The sequence below is a fragment of the Mytilus galloprovincialis genome, chromosome 2, assembly GCF_965363235.1.
Source record: "Mytilus galloprovincialis chromosome 2, xbMytGall1.hap1.1, whole genome shotgun sequence".
NCBI lineage: Eukaryota > Metazoa > Mollusca > Bivalvia > Mytilida > Mytilidae > Mytilus > Mytilus galloprovincialis.
In genome coordinates, this window is record NC_134839.1 from 54572839 (window position 1) to 54596531 (window position 23693).

General features: G+C 31.8%; 1 protein-coding gene across 2 annotated transcripts; it reads right to left on the minus strand.

The window, feature by feature from the left end:
• Positions 1-226: 226 nt before the first annotated feature.
• Positions 227-23367, minus strand: LOC143063859 (uncharacterized). 2 transcript variants are annotated; one of them, XM_076236274.1, is made up of 2 exons: positions 23254-23367; positions 227-3020 (listed from the first exon to the last, which is right to left on the minus strand). In XM_076236274.1, exon 2 carries the CDS (start codon positions 2914-2916, stop codon positions 1942-1944), a length of 975 nt encoding a protein of 324 aa, XP_076092389.1. In that variant the 5' UTR covers positions 2917-3020; positions 23254-23367; the 3' UTR covers positions 227-1941. The 2 variants fall into 2 exon arrangements, with proteins under 2 accessions (XP_076092389.1, XP_076092390.1); XM_076236275.1 differs by lacking the exon at positions 23254-23367 and adding an exon at positions 10462-10605.
• Between the last annotated feature and the right edge of the window lie 326 nt (positions 23368-23693).

A 23693-nucleotide genomic window follows, 5' to 3' on the forward strand; every position in this document is an offset into this window, starting at 1 on the left:
TTTAATGCAAATAATTTCATTTTCTACTCCATTATCAATATGCAAATATGCAAATATTGATTAGATATTTGTTGTTCTATTTTGATGTATAAACAATTGGCCGTTTCCGTTCTAGATTTGATAGTGCGACGTTTCAGATCTCGGCTCTACTAATAATGTCATTTCATGCTTCGTCTTTATCTTAGACTAATTATTTCCTAATATAGAACAAATAATGAAAACGATATTCACATTCATGATTTTAATTACTGATAACAATCAACAAATCAACAAGATTTCATGACAATCTTTATCTATATTGATTCAAATAAAGCTAATTTCCTTTTTACTTGGACCACAACCAAGTATAACATACCCAAGCTAGAACGTTTGTTCTATGTGTGGTCTAGTAAACACAACTATTACAATATAGCATAATGTACACATTTGTTCAGCCGCTTGGTTGAAGAAAGAACTATTATTAAAGAAAAACAAAATATGAAACAAAATTCTGTTGCGTAAATGGAGTTTCTTTTAATTGAAATCCCTATATAATACAATGGCAACTGCAAAGTCGGAGAAACTTCCTGTTCGGGTTAAACATTCCATTATGGAATCACCAGAAAACTTGAACATTTTTACTTTAACAGAAACATAAAATGAATCCTCCAGAATTGAACGTTCATCTCAAGATCCTTTATGGCTATGGAAAACATTCTATAGTTGAAACGTTAACTTATTAGGAAACGATTGGCGTACAAAATGGAGAAAAAATAGTAAGTAATGTGCACCATACCTGCTTCTAATTATCTTATTTGGTTGATGAAAAGGAAAACTTTGAGCAATGCCTTTCGTTCAAACAAGTGTTGCCCTTCACAGGTAAAATACATGTTTACCAAGCAAGAAGATTCACAACTGACAAATAATCCCATTAAGAATTGAAGGATGGATGCCGTGAAAGGTTATCGTCATTCAAATTGAAATATTATCATCGTATACGGTCCAAAGGATGGATTAGGAAGAATAGCTCCATGGGGGAAAGTTCTGACATTTTTTAGTGTTTGTTGTAGCTTTTTTTATTTGAGGTTTGCTCTTTAATAGTGATAAGGACGTTATCATGTTATTTTGGATTAAATTTTAATTGGATTTAATGAAAACTTCAAGACATTATCGCTCTTTAAATTTTCATTTCAAGTGTGTTTTGCATATAAAAGATTATGTAATTACAAATGTTAAAATCCTAATAGTATTAAAAGATCAATAGACTTTTATAAAATATATCTTAAAAGAGGAGAAAATGTATTCATATTATGCATTTTTAACAATTTATTGACAATATAGTTCTCAGAAGCAGATTACAGATTCTACGCACAATACTATGTCTGCATAAGCAGTTCAATACATGTAGTTCGCTTAATTAAATGCAAAGGCACTCTTGAGAAGAAAACATATTGTAAAATGATGTTAAATATCATTTAAAGTAAATGTGTTTCTATCTTATGTAATATCGTTATTGTCGTGTAATTTTAAACATACAATCCCATGTAACCAAGATAAAATTTATTGCCTTATTGTAAAATTGTAAAATGCGCATTATATATTCTAGATATATTAATGATTTAAATAGATGGATTTTGGTTTAAAAAGGACTATAAACTAATAATTGTACTGTCTAGTTCGACTATTTACAAGCAAACAAGAAGAAAAAATAGAAAAAAAGCAAACAAGTTTAACAATTTAAAAAATAAACAAATGGACGGACTACGGTGTAACCAAATGAAATAATGTACCGTTGCATACACAAGAGTTTGTTAAATCCATTTTCCCGTGCATTGGATGTTTCAACATCCGAGTTTTTCAATCACTGTAAAAATCTTGGCAAGATGTATAACTGTTAGTTCTGCTTGTGAATGAACTTCCTGTGAACATGAATCCCCTCTTTCTATATATTTTCTATTTTAATTAAGGTTTGGATCGGTCAAATATTTCCTTCACTGATAATTCCCTGTCTCTTTCTAATTTTTCACGAGTCCGTACATATCTGGCGTTTCTAGCTTGTTCCCATTGTTTATCTGAGTTCAGTTGCTCTTTTGAATTTCCAAATTCAAAGGAATCATAATTGTAAATCTGTCCATTAAAATCGTCTTGTGCTGCTGAAGATTTTCTTCTTCTGGTGCTTGCATCAATTCCTTTCGAATTTTCAGAATTATAGATTGCTTTTTGAGAACTGTGTTGTTCCTTTTCCAAGGTAGCTCCAGTTTCAGGAGCACTCATGGTTGGTAATGGTGAAGATTTTAAAAGTCTTTGATCTCGATTAGAATTAGAATTTAAATCTAGTTTGCTATCGGCCGATCCTCTCGTTACACTATTTACATCTCTTATGGTAGGTATATTAAGCTGTTTATTATTAAAGCTACCTGATCGTTCTGCTTGGTTAGTAGATCTTTGCGACATCTCAGGGTCAGAGTTCATTTTTTGATTGACAAGCTGCGTACCTTTAACTACTTTATCGGTTATTATATTGTCTAAATCAATGACGTCTGCTTCTTGAAGTTTCTGTAAATATTCTACTAGCATACCTGTATTAATTTCAACCTTTTCAATGTCACTTGGTGGCCGAGGAGACCTCTTTGGAGATTTTTTGGAGGATTTTTCTTGTTTATTCCGCAGATTTTTTTCAGCTAATGTACGAGTACTTGCTGGATTGAATGATTTGTGACTGGAAATTATAGCACTTTTCGGTGGTCTGTGAACTCCTGCACGTATTCTTTCTAGGTCCTTTTCTACTAGCCTTTGCTGAGTGCTAATTCCATTTAGCTTTATTTTGAATTCATTGTATCTGCCATCAGAAGTCTGATCAAATCTTCTTTGCTCTCGTCTATTTCTCTCCCTTACTGATTCATGAGACTTGTAACTTTTCATGCTTAAATCCGCCATTTTCAAAATTGAAATATCGAATGTCTCGTGTCCACTGTCTTTGATAATATTTTCAATATCCTTATTTTTCTTAAATTATATTCAATTTGGCCTTTGGTATCACTCTGAAATATTGAAATGAGAATTAATTTTTCTGAAATCTAAATTGACATTTGTCTTATAATTATTGCATTTGTAACGAATACCATCCCATTGAGAGTGTCTATTGTATATATCGTTACATTAAAAGGTTCGTCACTTAAATGAAACAGTTTGACGTCGGTCCATGTAACAAAATGCCTTGAAAAGAATCCATCTGACTTTTCTCAAGCAAAATCAATATGAATATGAATTTGCTACGGAAATGTGGTTCAATCGTTGGACAATTATCTGTTCGTATTACGCCAGATTTTTATTGTAACATCAAAGATTAAAGTGTTTTACTTTTCACATTTCCATTTTCGACCTACATTATTTAGACAGATATTACAAAAATCGATCAAAGATTCCACTGCATTGGCAATAACATGAATAGAACTTTGAAGACATGTAGCAATCGCTTGTCACAAAACATTATTGTCCACACCATTTTATTGTTTTATGGAAGGAAAACAGATATGATATTACACAATCAATGGAATACAGTCAAACCTGTGTAAAAAGGTGAATCTCAGGACCAGAGAAAATTTACTTTATCTGAGGAGTGACCTTTGAATCAAAGTTCATGAAATTAGAAGGTAATACTACCGCAAAACTAAAAGAAGATGACACAACAAGACAGGGTTTATCTAAATACAAGTGACCTTTATGGCAGGTTTTACTATAGTGTTATTGAGTCAAGAAGGATTTCCTTTTATGTGGAAGCTGCCTTTATTCTGTTTTAAAATGCATGTAGATTTTTTCCTACTGTTTGGTAAGTGGTGCACAAAATCAGCCTTAACAATTCAATGCATCTTCTTCCGACGCGTCACCCGATTTGTTCTGGGGCTAATTTTTTGTCACTGTATAATGAGCTATTAAAAAAATAACCTACTGAAAGATATACTTATACCAGGCTTACTATATTGCTCGCCATACGACCGCTTCGTCTACAAAAAACCAATCAGTGGCACTCGCTGTTAAATTAGATACTGCTAAATTAATTACGAAGTTTAAGAACATTAATTTGAAGACCTTAAATTTAGAAAAGTGTTGCCGTATTTGGAACAATTCAAAAGTTTTGAAAACAGTCCATGTGTGAATTTAATGTGCGTATTGCGCTCATTACCAAATGAACACTTTTCTCGGACACTGTAGAAGTTTATGCAGCCAAGTGTCTATACAAATCTCATTCCACCCTTTGGGTGACATTCTTTCAATCGAATCACCCGAGGAAACAAATGTATATAGTTGCTTGTCAGTGTTTATGTTATGTTAATAGAAAAACAACCTACTGTGTGACCGTTATAAGTTGAACAAACACTTCAAGCAGGAAGAAACGCATAGAACTTTGTGAAATAGTGTTAAGAAAACAAACGCATTTATTAACACACAATTTAATCTCTACTTGGACAGTTATATACATTGGAATGTCAAGAGATTATAGAAAAAGGTTATATCCAAATTTCTGATCAACGTTATAACATGTTATTTGTCGTAGGGTTAACCTGTAGTGGCAAATAACGATTTCTACAACTTAATTCTTATCGGTTAACCTTGTTATTTGACACAACCATTTCAAATAACACCACCATTTGTCTAATTAGTTATTAAAAGTACCAGGCTTATACTTTAATACGCCAAACGCGCGTTTCATCAACTTAGGACTCATTACAGTTTTATAAAGCCAAAAAGTAGAAAGTTGATGAGCATTGAGAACCCAAAATTCTAAAAAGTTGTGCCAAATACGGGTAAGGGAATCTATGCCTGGGATAAGAAAATCCTTAGTTTTTCGAAAAATTCATATTTGTGTCAACAGGAAATTTATAAAAATGACAATGTAATTGATATTCATGTCAACACCAAAGTGTTGACTACTGGGCTAGTGATACCCTCGGGGACGAAACGTCCACCAGCAGAGGCATCGATCCAGTGATGTAATAGTACCAAGCTTATTATTTGATTCTTAGGTTTTCAAAAAAGATACTTAGATTCCAGCTGCTTCAGGCAAAGATGACATGCGATGAATTTGGCGATTCATTTCAGATCCCTTTTGGTTATATAGCTCTTAAGGTGACTACAATCTTATATGTCACTGGCTTTCAAAATGCTCCGTGGGTTTCAGTATTCCTGATTAATGTAAATCCAGAAGAGAGCTTTGGACACACGAAATTTAAAAAGTGTTATTTTATAATTTACACTTAATAGATATAAGTACTGATGGAATGCTAGTCCCAGTTGGTATCAGCAGCTTGGTAGTCAGTGTTTCGTTACTGACAATGATTAATAACTCCTATTTTTTTTTAATTTTCCGTTGATAAATCAAGAAATTATTGAGACACTAAATATTAGAGTTCAGACTCCTCCAATCAAAGTTGGTCTTAGATTTTTGGATATTCTTTTAAAGTCATAGTGTGGTCATCTATAATCATAGCGTATCTATGTATCACTGGCTTATAAAGTTAGGGTTTTATTATGGTAAAACCAGAAAAGCGCTTCAGTCGCACGAAATTCAAAGTGTAAAAGGGGGACGAAAGATACCAGAGGGACAGTCAAGCTCATAAACGAAATAAAAAGTGACAACGCCTGGCTAAAAATGAAAAAGACAAACAGACAAACAATAGAACACATGTCACAACATAGAAAACTAAAGAATAAGCAACATGAACCCAATCGAAAACTAGCGGTGATCTCAGGTGCTCCATAAGGGTAAGCAGATCCTGCTCCACATTTGACACCCGTCGTATTGCTTATGTTATATCAAATCCGGTCAATAGTCTAACTCGGTAGGTCACATTCATGAAAGGGAAGGGGATTGTAGTTACGACGTAAGGAACATATCCGATATCAATTGTGAAACGGTTATTTCATAACGGTCAACCAACTCGTGATGGCGTCCGTAAAATTTACGAAGGGATGATTTCAACTTCACAATTTGGAACTCTTGGTTTAATAGCTTCCTTGTGAGCAGCAACCCTCTATCAAGAAAATCATGATAGGAAATGCAAGCACGGAATATCGTTGCATTTGGGAGATATATACCCCGTATGCAGGTGCTGCTGGAATGTTGCTACTTAGAAATGGAAAGTTCACAATTGGAAAGCTGAAATCATCTCTTTTGTCGTAAAGTTTTGTTTTCAACCAACCTTCATTGTCAATTTCTAGATGTAAGTCAAGATATGAGGCTGACTTAACTGTATATGTTGTATCCTTTATCTCTAGTTCGATGGGATAGATGCGTTCAACATAGTCACCAAATTTTGAATTATGTAGTGAAAGAACGTCGTCTATATAGCGGAAAGTAGAGTAAAAGGATATTGCTAACTTCTTATCTTTCTTCCTAAAAAGTTCCTGTATGAAGTCAGCCTCATAATAATAAAGAAACAAATCGGCAAGAGGGGCACAATTGGTTCCCATCGGAATGCCGACAGTCTGTTGAAAAACGCGTCCCCCGAACGTAACATTGATCATGACCGCGATGGGGATTCAGATATTATCAATGTCTCATCCTAAATTTGAAATAATATTATAAATAAATGATTTATTTTATCAAAAAGGTCAAAGTCAGTGTAAAACTACAACAAGTACTGGTCTTGTGAAAATAGAACTGTTGAATACAAGAAATAAGTGGGATTGTTAAAAAAATTAATGATTTGCCTTTATAGCAAAACATAAACTAAAAAGAATTTTGTGAAGAATAGAAATATTAGAAATTAATTCTTATTCAATATAAATCAATAATAAACGACCCATTGAGTAAAGATTTAAAGTAAAATGATTATAGAATATGCAAAAGACTATGTCCAAATAATTGTTATTTATAAGTTTTTATATTGTAGAATACTATCGCCTACAAGATTGAATATATATGAACAATGAATACATATTTCAGTGGTATATTAACAAGATTGAATACAATTGAACATTTAAGAGTAAAAAGAATTTTGAACAAAAACATTGGCTTATCTGTCATTTTTACATTATGTTTATGTTTAAACTAAAATCGTGCCATGTGAACATTTATTAAACCATATATAAATGTTTAAAATTGTCAATTTTAGTTTAACAAACTATATACAAGTGCATTATTATTTTCTATTGCAGCATTTGTTTACAATAACACAACTGACCATCAAAGTAATGCGGTTACATGAGTTCTCCATTTTAATTTTAATTTTACAGATGATGACTTCTGTATAAAGAATAGGCATAAATGAGATGGGAGCACAGTTAATTAAAAGCTCAGTGGAAGAGGTTGGATTCTAGAAATCTACTTAAAATACCATCTTTATATAGTCACAGACATGTATGTTTAACCCTGCCGAAATTTGCATGTGTCTGTCTAAAGTCAGTAGCCTGTAGTTCAGTGGTTGTCATTGATTGTTGTTTTTTTTTTTTAGTTATTTTATCATAGATCAGGTCGTCAGTTTTCTTGTTAAAATTATGTGGCATTTTGCAGCTTACTAAACAGTATTGGCTTTTGTCTTTGTTATAAGCAGTACGGTGACCTATTATACTTTTTGGATAGTTGTCAAATTGTCAATGATATATATCTCAATGGTTTACACGAATTTCGGTTCAAATATTATTCTAGGAACAAACAAACAAACGACTGCAATTGGATAAGATTAAATCTCTATAAAACAAAGAGACCCTACCTTTAGATGATTTTTATTATTTCTAGATCACGCATTGAACCTATTAGACAAAAAAAAAACAAAAAAAAACGGGCGACTATGACATTCTTATTTACTTTTCTATTCATTGAGTTTTTTAAAGTATTTTTATCACATCTATTTTTTTGGAAAAGGGGGGGGGGCAGTATTATATGTGTGGTTGCACAATATCATGTTTGTCTTAATCTGTTATATCCATGTTTAATCTTGAATCAAACGAATGTTTTTAATATGATATTTTCGTCTATTTGAGTATTTGTTGGTGCATTTTGCAAACCAACAGAAAGACATTTCTCCTGACAAAAGAAATTCATCTGGTTTAAAACAGTTTCCTTGTGGTCGAATGAAATTTAAAGTAATTTTGCAAGTATATTTTATATTGGAAACTTCAAAGGAAAGGTGAGGAATTTACTATATTGAGTCATGTAAAAATTTATTTGTTTTTGATATAAAATATCTTACCATAGTGCGGATTGCTATCATCTTCATATAAACTGTGTATGCATATGTATATAAAATGTTTACCTTAACACCCAAATAAGCTCTTCGTATATCCCATCTATTGATTAGTAAACGGATCTATTTGAGTACAGGTGTTTGACTTTACCGCACGTTACACCACTTGTTATGTAATTGTATGTTTATTTTTGAAATTATTGAACAATTTATGAATTCCACCTTGCACTACACGAAACACTTTGGGGAATGTAGTCACTGTAAATTGATAATTTTATTTCTTTCATGGTACAAACCAGTTTCTGTGTTGGCTACTTCAATGATGAAATTATTTCATAATTGCTGTTTAAAGAACAATCATAAGAGAACAAAGCTTATTTCCAATACGGTTGTTAGACTGGAACATTGAAATACAATTATCGAATGGGAAAAACCAAAGCTAGTTGAATTAACAAAAATGTTATAGAAGACGGTCAACAAATTAAAAACATCTGTTTTACATCTATGAATGTAATCATCAACAATTAGCGCAGTGAAGATACTAAAGATGATGATCAGACTGAAATGTATTTCCGTGCGAAGAAATGCATATCCGTCATTTCAACCAACCTTGCTTATGCGATACAAAAGAACATTTTGTATGAAATACTTAAACAGATTATTAAACTCTGAAGTTTTGTCCCCAACTTTTGTGCAACCAAATGAGTTAGAATATTTGAATAGTTTGTTTCTATCGTAGAACCTAGGATTCGGAAAACTCTTTACAATTCGGGTCGTATATCTAAAGTGTAACTTTTGCGATGGAGAGACAAGCAGTAAACATTTTACTGTCATAGTTATTTCATTGTATTTTACTTTGTAGATTCATAGGATTTTGCAATTAACTTGCTTTTATTGCTTAGAATAAAAAGTAAAATCACAAAAATACTGAACTCCGAGGAATATGAAAACGGAAATCCCTTATCAATTGGCAAATCAAAAGATCAAACACATCAAACGAATGGATAAAAACTGTCAAAATCTGACTTGGCACAGGCATTTTCGTATATAGAAAATGGTTGATTAAACCTGGTTTTATAGCTAGCTGAAAGATAATCATCTTATACCATAATCCATACGGCATTTTTGTTTGGGTCTTTTTTCTAAATGCGAGCAAATTTATGTCACCACTGTTTTAGATCGTGTTTTTATACTTAAAAACATTGGAGGGAGATAAAAACAATTAGTTCAAAGCTAATTCAAAAAGAGTAAAATCACAAAAATACTGAACTCCGAGGAATATTAAAACGGAAAGGCCCTAATCAAATGGCAAAATCAAAAGATGAAACACATCAAGCGAATGAATAACAACTGTCATAATCGTGACTTGGTACAGGCTTTTCTTGTGTAGAAAATGGTGGATTCAAACTGGTTTTAAAGCTTGCTTAAAGATAAGTTATCTTATACCAAACTCTATTCGGCTTTTTCGTTTAGGTCAGACTTTCTCTTTTCAAAAAAAAAAAAAAGCTCAAATTTGTGCCACCACTGTTTTATATCTTTAAAAAAAATATTTGAGGGTTATAAATTTTAAACAATTAAAACTAATTGAATTTGGGTATCCCTGTAAATCGTCCAAATCTTTAAAAAGTTTCACTTATTTTGTGAAAAGAGAGAAAACAGGAGTAATTATCCTCCTTGTTATTCAAACGTGAATTCTTTTAATAAATGATTTATTATATATCTAGAAATGTTATTCATGATATATACCGATTTTTTTAGTCTTTCGTTTTCTATTTTATGCTGTTCTTCACATGATCTTTATACGGCTTTCAGATAGAGAGGGACGAGAAATAAAAATATTTTACGAAATTTTATTGTTAATTTGAGAAAACAGTAAAATCACAAAAATACTGAACTCCGAGGAAAATTCAAAACGGGAAGTCCCTGATCAAATGGCAAAATCAAAAGCTCAAACACATCAAGCGAATGGATAACGAGAGCACTATAGGTATTCATAGACATTTCTACTTATGTCAAAAAGATGTAAATAAAGTAATAATAAAATGTATCTGCAATGACAACAATAAAGGTCATTTATATTATTACATGTTGGATACAAATTTAGTCAGAATTTAAAATGGATGACACACTGTTAACAATAAAAGGCCAACAACTGTATTATTCAATCATCATATTATCAAAATAGACCTCACAAAACAAATTCTCATTAAAATAATGTTACATTAAATTACATTTTATTTATTTATCAACAATTTTCAGTTGTATTATATAAATAATAAAGAATATGAAGACTTACCAGTACATGTACATGCAGTCGATAATATTTATCAAATGGAACAGTTTACACACCCAGTGGGCTTTTATCATGCCTTAATTAATACAAATCATCTCCGTCCGGGGAGGCATGATACATATAATATCGATAATAAAAATGGTTTTAATATAATCATCAAATCCTTTCAACAGGACAAACAATTAAAAATAAAAGACCAGCATTTAAAATGGTTTGATTGCTCGCTGATTACCAGACAAATAAAGGAAGATCGGCTGATGGATGATTAAAATGGTTTAAATTCTTTGTCGTATAAACAACTTATATCAAATGTCCCCTGATTCAACTGTACTAAGTTATAGTCCAAAACCTTCATTAATTTTCCTGATAAAATATTCTATTGAAAGACACGTCTGGCCATCAAATATAATTATATCTTAACTTGCGATCAAGGTATGGCAATGTCAAAAGAAAAGGGGATTTCGTTGGAACTTTTGGGTAAATTTTATATAGACAGTTCATCATGTACACGTGTCACTTAGTTTTAATAGATTTACAATAAATATCTAAGCAGCCTTTTGGGTAACGAATAACGTCTTGATTAAGAATTTACCAAATAATCGTGCACTACTGATATCGATAAATATTTGTGATCTAACTCTGCTGCGTGGTCAACTGGGCAATACAAGTATGTCGGACTTGACTACATCTGAAGTCACTTTGAAATTAGATTTTTTGACCCTCATTTCACGGTCCACTGAACATAGAAAATGATAGTTCGAGTTTCAGCTTAAATTTTGGGTCAAGGTAGTTCTTGATGAAGTTGAAGTCCAATCATCTTGAAACTTACTACACATGGTCCCTATGATATGATCTTAGAATTCTAAACATGGAAAACGATGGTGTGAGTGGGGCATTCGTGTACTTAGGATACATTTTTGTTTTTAAATTTTCGTAAAAATAATGCTTTTTCATACATTCGTTATTGATAAATCAACCGTTTTTAACTTTTTATTTGTAATAATTAGCAATTTCCTAAACTAGTAATGTTGATAAAATGTTTGTTAACCTATTACTGTTGACTATGAAGATGCTGTTGTTTATGCTGTTGTCGTATTTGTTGTTCAGATGGAACAACCTGTTTGTGGAATTTGTTTCTGTCCTCATTTTTAATATACGTAGGTCGCTGATACCAATGTGGTTTTCTGAAGCTACCAACCATACAGATATCTCAAAAGGCAGACAAGACCTCAGTTCTCGAGTAGTCTAATAGTAGTTTCAACTACTTCACAACAAGCCTGTAAACACCGAGGTTGTGAGTTCGAACCCCTCACGTGGCAGGTGCGCTTGACTCCAATCTTTATTTACGAGGACAGCCAGTTTCCTGCCGAATGTCGATGGTTCTCTACGTGCACCCCAGCTTCCTCCATTAATAAAAACTGAAAGCTATGAAATAGCAAACACTGCTAGAAAGTGGCGGTAAACACAAAATTAACCAAATAAAAAAACAAGAAGACAAACATTTTCACTTCTTGTAGAACCTACACAACATCACACTTTTTATTAATTTGTTGTACAATATTTACCTTCTAGGGTAAACTGAAAAACATATTAATCAAAGTAAAAGAAGGAAATCAAATTCTATGTAATTTTTAAACCTACACATATCGAAAACGGTAGCAGTGTCTCTGGTCATGATCCTATGTTTTAAAATAAAACGCAATAATCGAATTATATTACAGGCATCACACATACATTTGACTGACAAAGTTCGATAACCATTACTATGAATTATATACTAACATGTTAAAAGGTTAAGACACCTCTAAATCGGTCAAATGTATATATAAATTTATAATGTTTAAGTAAATAGTTTAGTCTGTAAACAACCGATTTATTTCACATTAAAAGTATTTAACTAATGTGAATAAAATCATGTACGTGTTAAACTGTTCACTTTCTTACTTTTCAATGGATATGTTTGAACAAGACTACTTACATTATTTATGTTTAGATTGTCAAGAGTAAATATTTAATTCATCAATTAGTATTCAATCAAATTCATATGTTAGTCTAAAGTACAATAATTAATCTCAGATTGTCCTTGGCAAATTGCTAATATGATTTAAATTTTGATTTGAATCATACATATTTTTTTCAACATATAGTAACTATGCAAAGTTACCATCCTTTTTCTGGCAGATGATGAAACGCTTAAACAAATTGAGTGATCCTGGAAAAATTTGAATGGCATTTCAAATATAATTTCCAGGAAGAGATGCTGCTATTGTTAAAAATAGCCAGAATTCTCGGGAATTGCAAAATAATTGTTAAGACAGGGGAAACATATCATGTTTTACATAATACATAAAGCTTGAAGAACGATATGAATAACAAAATGATTCTGAACAGCGCAACTGAACACTTCAACCATCGACAACATTTACGTAGAAAAATAACAGACAAACAGACAATCAACAGTAAATATAAGAATATGTGGTATGAGTGTCAATGAGACGACTGTCCTTCCAAGTCACACAATTTGTAAAAGTAAACCATTATAGGCCAAAGTACGGTCTTCAACACAATGTTCAGATATCCAAACTTGGTTATTAAGGCAAAAAAAAAGTTTATAATTGGTTAAACCATTGAAATATTGTGACACTCAACTGATTCGAGATATCGAGCGTCGCGTAAGCTGTGATACTGTTACAACAAACCAATCCATGAATTAACAGAAGAATGGATTAAAACAATCTATACAGTTGTCACTTTAGAGTCAAGAAAGAAATATCAATAACAACAGATTATAGTGAATTCAAAAAAAAAAAACGGATTTTAATTTAGTGTTTTATAATTATAAAATACAATGAAAAATTATTTTCACCGAAAAAAATCCTACCTAGTTTCTGCTGAATATTATCTACCAAGATATTATTTTTTTTCTTCTCATTTTCTTTAAAAAGAAAGAATGACATGATCATTTAGTTTAAGCATTGTAGAAATATTTATATCTTTATATTGATAATATTTCAAATAAATAATCAATGTTTGAATTGTTTTGTTTTGTAGCCAAAGTTAAGATAATCTTTTACATGAAATAAATTTAAAGTCATGTTACTAAAAATACATTTTTAATAAAGAAAAGAACATATGGCTTTGTTTGCTTTAATTTAAACATATCGCTTTGAATAATATCCACTGCACATGTAGTGGATATTCTTTAACACAATAACATATGATATTGAACTTGAAATTTCAATGAAAATTTATAGAATTAGTACACACGTTTATTATATTTTTTCAATACAAAAAAGTAAATTTCAACTGAAATTTGATATGTCTGAGCGGACTCTGTCCTGGGTTAGTTAGTTGGACCATGGTTATGGGAGGGGGGGACTATTTTATTTTTTCTAATGAAAAATGATATACAGGTTTAAATCAAATTCTCAACATAAGTCTTTTTTAAACAATTACCCCCACTTCTTTCATATTTGTAAATTTATGAAAGTTCAAAGGTTATGATTTCACAAAACATGTTTAACCCCGCCACATATTTGCGCCTGTCCCAAATCAAGCCTTTGTTAGTCTTGTATGGTTTTTTTTTAATTCAGGTTCACTTATATGTTTTGGGGTTGAGCGTGACATCATTTTTCTCTGACCTGGTTAATTTTTTTGTTTAAGTGCCAGTTAAAGACCGCACCAGTTTGCGGGATTTTTTCATTGTATTAAAGACCCATTGGTGGCCTTGAGCTGTTTCTGTTCTTTGGTCGGGTTGTAGTCTTTTTAAAACATTCTGCGGATCCATTCTCAATTTTATCAAACTTAAAATGTGTATTTTCACTGAAACTGACTTTACGTGATGGGAACTGAATCAACTAAATGTTACACATACTATTTAATCAATTTTGATCTGAAACGGTCGTTTTGATCTGCACAGATCTTAAAGGGACATTAGCTACAATGAAGACAAAATTTGAAATACGATTCTTGTTATGCCCCATTTATGGGCATTATGTTTTCTGGTATGTGCGTTCGTTCTTCAGTCCGTCCGTTCGTGATAAACACATAATTTTTAAATGATATAAGTTGTAAGCAGTCGATTTAGCACAACTTGTTCAAAATAAGCTTACAAATATCGTTGATGAGTTAATGATTTGCAAGTCAATAATTTAAATTTATGAATCCGTACATTTTTAAATAAGTAAAACATGATGATTATCTTTTTTACCTTCAATATGAAATGTAACAGACTTAGAAAATTCCAATTGCATGCGCATGTTATCTTTTATATTTATGTTTCTATCTGATTATATGTCCCTCTACAGTCTTCAGAGGTTATTTTGATAATTAATAAGTGGGCGTCAAGACTCAAATACACACGAAAAGCTGATTTATATTATCGAGTTCTTGCATTGCTAATTGTTTATTAAATATCTTTTTTTGTGAAATTAGATATAATTTTTAGGATGTTTAAAATAAAAAATGAGAACCTAAGACAAATTGTTTAACATTAACAGGACAGCTAATGCCCCTTTAAAAGACCGAACAAGATATCATTAAGTCATTTTCCGTTTTTCAGGTCAATTTTTAGACTTATCCATATCCTCTGCGGTAAATTCAGCATTGTTCAGATGATGTTTAGATCAAAATGACCTTTTCAAACTAGTAATCATTTCCTATAACTTGGCGGGTGATACCTGTATCTGGTTAATAGATTTAATAGATATTATTATAATACACGGGGAGAAAAATGTTATGTTTTTTTTTTTTTTTTTTTTTTTTACAAAACTAGAATTAATTTTATTTTAGATCAAAGTAAAGACAATTGGTTACTTTTAGCAGTTGTTATCAAATTAAGAAATAATTCATGGAAGCCATAGATTGTTGGAAATTTACACATGGCTTGGGTCGTGATATTCGAATTTTATCCTGAGCGTTAGCGAGGGATAGAATTAACGAATATCACGGCCCAGGCCATGTGTAAATTTCCAACAATCTATGGCTTCCATGAATTATTTCGATTCTAACAGGACACATACGGTCATTAAAAAACTGAAGCGATGGTAGGTATGCTGTGTGTGTGGCTGTTCTTTTTTTACTCCCGGTTCGATAAAGCTCAAATATTCATAAAATCTGTAGCTTGCATGGATTGTTTAGTGAATAACTGCTAGAAAAAAATCTGTTTAATTCTTTAAATTAACAAACCCAACATTTGCCATTTTTAATTTACATGTTTTTCTCGTAAGCTACCGTCAAATCCAAAGTTGACATTTTGTAACTAAAGAGCCGCCATGTTGACTTACTGAAATCAGTAAATATGCGAAAAATGCAATAGAATAGAAAATAAAACAAAACCTACCTTACAAATCAATTTTAATACAATATTATACGAATTTCGATGGTTCACTTTTCAGAAAACGTTCAACTGTAGCGTTTTCGTTTGTATGACGTCATGTTTTGAAATGACTTAAATGCGTCAAAAACATTAAAAGACTTTCGCGGAATTTTATTTTATTTTTATTTTGTTGATTTCTCCGAGCTCTTGTGCATTACTTCTTTTTATTATGCATCCGAATTAGAATAAGTTATTTTGTCTTTTTTAACTGCAATTTAAAAAAAAAATAAAATCGGCAAATGGTTTACAAACAGGTTCCAATACATGTGGATTTACGTGGGAAGTATATTGTAACAGTCATTATTATGTATATCTCTGAGTCTGCGCTAAGTATAGATATATGGAGAATTTTACCACGGTGTTGTTTACAAAGCGAAAGAAGCGCGTCATATTAGAATAGTTCTTTTCTATGTATGTTATCGTTTGTTTTTGTTGCAATTCGGTGTTTCTGTTGTTCCGTTGTTTTCCTCTTATCGTTGATGTGTTTTCATCTGTTTTAGTTTGTTACCCGGATTTGTTTCCGCATGATCGATTTATGACTATTGAACAGCGGTATACTACTTTTGAACAGTGTGATTAAAATTAACTCATATTGTGAACAAAAATACCAACCAGATTAACAATAAAAATCGAGTAATATGGTCTAACCCGGCAACCGAAAAAGAAACATAAATGATACTGTCAGAAAATTAAATATAATGTTAAAATATAAAAACATAAGGTGTTTTCATATCATTTAATGAATTGACTCCAATCACGTTCGATATTGATATACATTGAAAGGTTGAAAGTAAATTGGTGTGTGGTTAACATTCGGTTATTTTTACAATCACTTCTCACTCAATACTTTTTTTTCAATCAAGTAATGTCTCCAACAAATGATTTATCAGCACGTTACTATGATATATGCAAGGTATATAATTGGGGACGTATAAACATGAGATTGTTAATCGTCTTTAATTTTATAGCTATTTCTGTTCAAAGAGGAACAACCAGGCATTGGTACAATTGCACGAATTCAATTTACTTTATTAAGGTCTTTCCTTTTTCTATAAGGAATCTTCTGATTATTATTATTCTTTCCGCCAAACTTTAACGACATTTCCCAAAAATGTACGCGACATGTTAAAATGATATTAGGTATCTAGTATCGTTTGACCAAAAGCTATCTTGTGGTAAGGGCACGACCCCGTGACATTTCCTTTATAGGGGTTATCTCCCCTAACACCGAAAACCTTGTTATCATTCTTACTCCGTAACCATAATAGGTAGAAAATAACAAAGGGTGGAATTTGTTCAGGAACAGGCCCTGGTTCTTCGTTACATATGGATCGAAAAGATTCAACGACTCATTGGTAGGGTTATGCCCCTTCGAAAATTAACCGATGTTGGTTGGCCACTAAAACTCAGAAACCGTAAGTTGTAGCTACATAGGATCTTTACCAATGATCATCAAAAGATGGCTGATAAAATATAGCGGAGGAAATGTGTGTCTTGTCCAGATCTACATTTGTTATGTTGGGTTCAAAATTATTGGACCAACTATTATGGACCTAGGGCACGAAAACTGGTTTTTTTTTCGGGTCAGAAATGATGATTTTTCGCTTATAACCCAAAAGAGGTTAGAGATAGAAAGAAACTTTGAATTGCAAAAATGTTCAGAATAATAAGATCTACATAGTTAGGTTAAGGTCAGAGGTCAATGTCCCTAGCAACGACATGAAACACCATAGCAACCATATATTTTTGGATTTAGAAGGCTATGAATAATATAGATATGAATTTTTAATACTGGAAATGACATTTTTGTCCATAGCAACGACATACAAGTCCTAAGCAATCACTTATTTTTTTAACTTTAAAAACTATGAATAGTAAATATGACAGTTTTAATACTGGAAGTAATATTTTTATCCTTAGGAATGATTTTTGTCCTCAGCAACCACTTGTTATGAACATGAAAGTCCTTGGCAACCATATATTTTTGAACTCAGAAGGCTACCAATAAAAGAAAAAAAGGAAAGACCTTTCAATTGTTCATGAACAATTGACTTTTTAATCTTATAATGTTATTGCAAAAGTAACCATCAATCATAAATAACTTAAAACTTGAGGCGATATGCCCCCAGAGACAAATAGAAAGTGCAAAAATTAAGAGCAAGTTAAAACTCTAAATAGAAGAGTCGTCTCATTGATCATAAGTGTCAAGTGAAAAGGCTTGCACTCCTAAAATAGAGCATTGAAAAGACAAATATATACCGCATCGACATGATGGTTAAACAATTTCATATACATGTATATGGTTTAACAACTCTTTGACTTTGCATTTATCTTATTTGTTTAAGAAGTTATCTATATGTCGCCTTATTAATTTTTCGTGTCATTGTCAAACATGACATAGATGTAATAGCAATTTATGCCTTTCTCTATATTTGCTGTGAACCATATTACTATGGTCACACTTAAATATTATTAACTTTTCAAACTTTACTTTGAATTCTATTCACCTTGGATAAGTTGATATGCACAGTTAATAATTCAACATGAATTTAACATTAGTTGTTGTTCATCGTTTCATATTATAGCTATTTCTGTTCAAGGAGGTATTGGTACAATTGCACGAATTCATTTTACTTTACCTTATAATATTATTGCAAAACAACCATCAATCAAAAAGGATTTAATACTTGAGGTAATATGCCCCCAGAGACAAACAGACAAACAGAAAGTGCAAAAATGAAGTGCATGCTAAAATCCTAAATAGAAGAGTCATCTCATTGATCATAAGTGTCAAGTGAAAAGGCTTGTCCTCCTAAAATAGTGCAATGAAAAGACAAATATATACCGCATCGACATGATGATTAAACAATTTCATATACATGTATATGGTTTAACAACTCTTTGACTTTGCATTTAACTTATTTGTTTAAGAAGTTATCTATATATCGCATTATTAGTTTTTCGTGTCATTGTCAAACATGACATAGATGTACTAGCAATTCATGTCTTTCTCTATATTTGCTGTGAACCATATTAATATGGTCACACTTGAATATTATTAACGTTTCAAACTTTACTTTTAATTTAAATCACCTTGAATAAGTTGATATGCACAGTTAATAATTTAACATGATTTTAACATTATTTGTTCATCTTTTATTTTATAGCTATTTCTGTTCAAGGAGGTATTGGTACAATTGCACGAATTCATTTTACTCCATCTTATAATATTGTTGCAAAAACAACCATCAATCATAAAGGACTTAATACTTGGGGTAATATGCCCCCAGAGACAAACAGACAAACAGAAAGTGCAAAAATGAAGTGCATGCTAAAACCCTAAATGGAAGAGTCATCTCATTAATCATAAGTGTCAAGTGAAAAGGCTTGTCCTCTTAAAATAGTGCAATGAAAAGACAAATATATACCGCAATCGACATGATGATTAAACAATTTCAAATATATGGTTTAACAACTCTTTGACTTTGCATTTAACTTATTAGTTTAAGAAGTTATCTATATATCGCCTTATTAGTTTTTCGTGTCATTGTCAAACATGACATAGATGTAATAGCAATTTATGCTTTCTCTATATTTGCTGTGAACCATATTACTATGGTCACTCTTAAATATTATTAACTTTTCAAACTTCACTTTGAATTTTATTCACCTTGAATAATTTGATATGCACAGTCAATAATTTAACATTAATGTATCAATAAAACAGAAAGTAATATAAAAAAATAGATGTGGTATGATTGCCAATGAGACAACTATCCACAAAAGACCAAAATGACACAGACATTAATAACTATAGGTCACCGTACGGCCTTCAACAATGAGCAAAGCCCATACTGCATAGTCAGCTATAATAGGCCCCGATAATACTTTGTTTATATGTTTCTATATGCAGCTGACACAATTTTAACGTTATATAATCAAAATTGCATTACGAATTAAAAGAACATTCATTTGAAAAACATTTACAAACATTACTTTGTACTTTTTGAAATGTCATTTTTAGGGGTCTTTACTCGCTCTAAAATAATTTCATGTGGGTCGAATGTGTGAATCGGGATCAACTATTCCTCCGTAAAATGTGTGGTTTTTTTTAACTTTTTGGTGCAAAATTGGGTGCACCTATTTGGTATTCAAGAATGTTCAGATATCACAGATTGCACCTTTAAACGCGAAAAGATCAAATTTACGAGTGTTATGTTCTTCTGAATTATTGTTTTCCCTCAATTGCGTAAAATAGTTGTTAAAAACTTCTACGTACTTATAAAATATATTTTGATCAGGAACACATGATACGTGCGATTGACAATATTAAATTCCGCGGTCAAAATGGTTAAAATAATGTGTAAAAAATGAAGGTACGAAAAGGCAATATCTGACCTTCTTTGTTTTCATTTTGAATAAGCCTAACGCAAAGCTCTGATTCCGTGCCAAACTTTGGGTATACCTTTTGTCCTTTAAGTGTACAAACTCCACATTTGTTTTAAAGTTGCTTTGATCATCAATTGGGGCAAAATAGCATTTAATAAACAAGTTTTGTCCGCCCCATTCATTAGATTTAATCGATGGCTATGTCTATGGCTTATGAATTGATTTCAAGACGCATTTGTCTAAATATGAAGATGTGGCATGATTGCAACGAGACAACTCTCGCCAACAGTCGCAACGATTTAGATTTGAGCGCTTGTATGTCTATGTACGGTCTTCAACAATGTGCAAAACCCATACCGCATAGCAGACTATAAAATTTAAAGGTACCGAAATTACAAATGTAAAACCATTCAAACGAGAAACTTACGGCCTGATTTATGTACAAAACAATAAACGAAAAACACATATGATTTACAAATATCTGAAAGCGTTTAGAAATAAAGTCTGTATAACTGTGATTTTCAACAATTTATCAAAGCACAAAGCCCGTAATTTCGGCAAAAATTAGCGGAGCGAAACGTAACTTAAACTTGATCTATAACTCATCATGGTTAACTCACATACCAAAAATCAGCCCAATATCTGAAGTCGTTTAGAAAAAAAACTCCATATAACGGTTTGTGGCGGAATGACGGAATGACGGAATTTCGGAATTACGGAATTTCAGAATTACGAACAAGGGTAAAACTATATGGCACCGAAAACTTCGTTGCGGGGCCATTAAATTTAAAAATTTAGTTGATTTAATTTATGTGTTTTAACGCCACTGTTAAGCACCGCATTTTAGGTCAGTTTTTATTGGTGGAGAAAACCACCGACGATTGGAGACGAGTGCAACCGAACGAGCGGATTTCGAACTCACAATCTCAGTGTTGACCGGCTAGTGATAACAGTAGTAACTACTTAGACCACTCGGCCACCGAGGCCCCTAGAAATTAAGGAGTCACGACTTAACTTTAAAAGTAATTATGTCGTCCAAGTTAAATAGCTTTCATTAATTGATTGAGTGTAATCTGATGAACGCCCTGCACACTCTTCTTACATTTCCATTCAACAATAGGTTCTACAATTAAGTCAGTTGGGATAAAGGCTTGAATTGTATCTCGCCTTGGATAAAAAAAATATTTTTCCGAGAATTATTTGTAAAAAATAGCAAATTGTTATCAAAGGTACCAGGCTTATAATTTCATACGCCAAAAACAACATATCATTAAAAAATCAGTTCGAAAGGGCTCAACTAGTCAGACCGATACAAAGCACAAATAAACACAAAATACACAAAATACAGATCTAAGAGTACTCGTAGTTACCTAAAGCTAATGCAAAGCCAGTCACAACTCATTATCTAAGACTAAAATAGAAATCAGTATACATCCTATGTATTTAGTTTGAACATATCATTAACCAACTGATGAAATAACCATGATGTTGTGTCGTCCAAGTAAAATAACTTTTCATTAATTGATTGAGTGTAGTCTGATGAACACCCTGAGCACGCTTCTTACATTTCCATTCAACAATAGGTTCTATGTTATGTCATGTGTACTATTGTTTGTCTGTTTGTCCTTTTCATTTTTAGCCATGGCGTTGTCAGTTTATGTCAGGAAAAAAATGGTGGGTTGAAGCTTGTTTTATGGTCATCCAAATCTCCCGCTTATATGGCAATTTATAAAAATACCGATAAAATTACTACACTTCGTGACAGGAATTTGGTGCAAACAAACACAAGAACACTTAGCGCAGAGAAATACATAAATAAATGATATAATAGTACATTACAAAATGTGAACAGCAGAATAACAATGTACACCTCCCATGAATTTACGACAGCACACAAGAAATCATAAACGAAATAAGAACTGCCCGTCACACAAACGGATTAACGTAACAAAAAGTGATAACTCAATAGATGCCCAGTCATATTTTAACGCTCCTATTTGCTATAATGTGTGTGTTACATTTTAACGTTGTGTTTCTGTTGTGTCGTAGTTCTCTTATATTTGATGCGTTTCCCTCAGTTTTAGTTTGTAACCCGGATTTGTTTTTTTCTCAATCGATTTATGAATTTCGAACAGCGGTATACTACTGTTGCCTTTATCTATACAAGTATTATGTTTCGATTATCAAAACTAATATACTAAAACGAAATGAAGGTGTGTGAATGAGACTAGCATTCTTAGTAATTCCTTGCAATTGAATGTGCTATTTAATACTGAAAGAGTTATTGTAAGGGCATTAAAAAGGGTGAACCCTAAGGAAGCAAATTATTTCACGTACTAAATGTCAAAATACTTAAATTTTATGCATTTAAAAAATATGTGTTTTATAAGTACAGAGTATGCGAATATATACTACCTTCGTTTGTCTGTATAATTGAAACCATATTTATACATATCAACTGGTTAATTGCATATGATTGGTGTCGATGAACGAGGTGAATAATGTCAAAATTTTGAACTTTTTTAATTGATAAACAAAAAATTCCCTGAAAATTGGTTAACCAGGAGAATTACCGACAAAATTGAACGGGATGATTGAATGGTTGACTATTGGTATGTAATGCTACCTTCAGAAATCTTGACCTTATTGTGAAACCGGGTTCTTATTGGGCGAATACTTCAGAATGCCCGGAGATAAAATCAAATCCTCGGTAGGAAAACTGATAATCATAGTTAAAATAGATTTGAGTCAAATGCACCTGCCACCAGCAGGCTTCGAACTAACAACTTAAAAGTGTTATCAGGCTAGTGATCGCTGTAGATGAACTTCTTATACAGCTCGGCAACCGAGGACACAGACAACGAAATGACTTCACTTAAACTATATTCTATTACCGGAATTCGGAAACTCGGCTTTAGTTGTAATATAAATTTTAGAGTGCAGAAATAAAATAAATCTTATCAAACAATAAAAAATACTTTCAAGTTGCCTTGCAATACTAAAACTTAAAATATATATTAATACCTTACCTTTTGTTCGCACCTCTGCTAGGTTAAAAAAAAAGGTTCGGCTCTGACTACTTAAAGTCTGGAATTGACGCTGTATTGGCGTTTATTTAATATAATCCTGAAACATGTCAAAAGTTATAAAATATGGCTTTGTTTACATAACTGACGATTCAATTTAATTACCTATTTCTCTAAACGTTGATAACATTCACAAAATTTGAAACCAATCAAATTAATTTCACTTTGAGCTGACAGGTAGAGTTGATAAAGTCATTTATTGACTTGATGGGGGTTAAATAATCACAAATAACATAAATTTATGTGTGGAAATTTATTGAAGGCATACTGGGCTGTAAAAAAAATATATCAACCCACCGGATATTATTTATTCAGTTGGCATTTTTTTTTTATAAAAGTGCATTCCTTTTGTTATAATTTTAAACAACGTGAAAATGCATTTG

What these genes read in the sequence shown, in the direction of transcription:
- LOC143063859 (XM_076236274.1), bottom strand. Translation starts at nt 2,916, where the DNA reads ATGGCGGATTTAAGCATGAAAAGTTACAAGTCTCATGAATCAGTAAGG.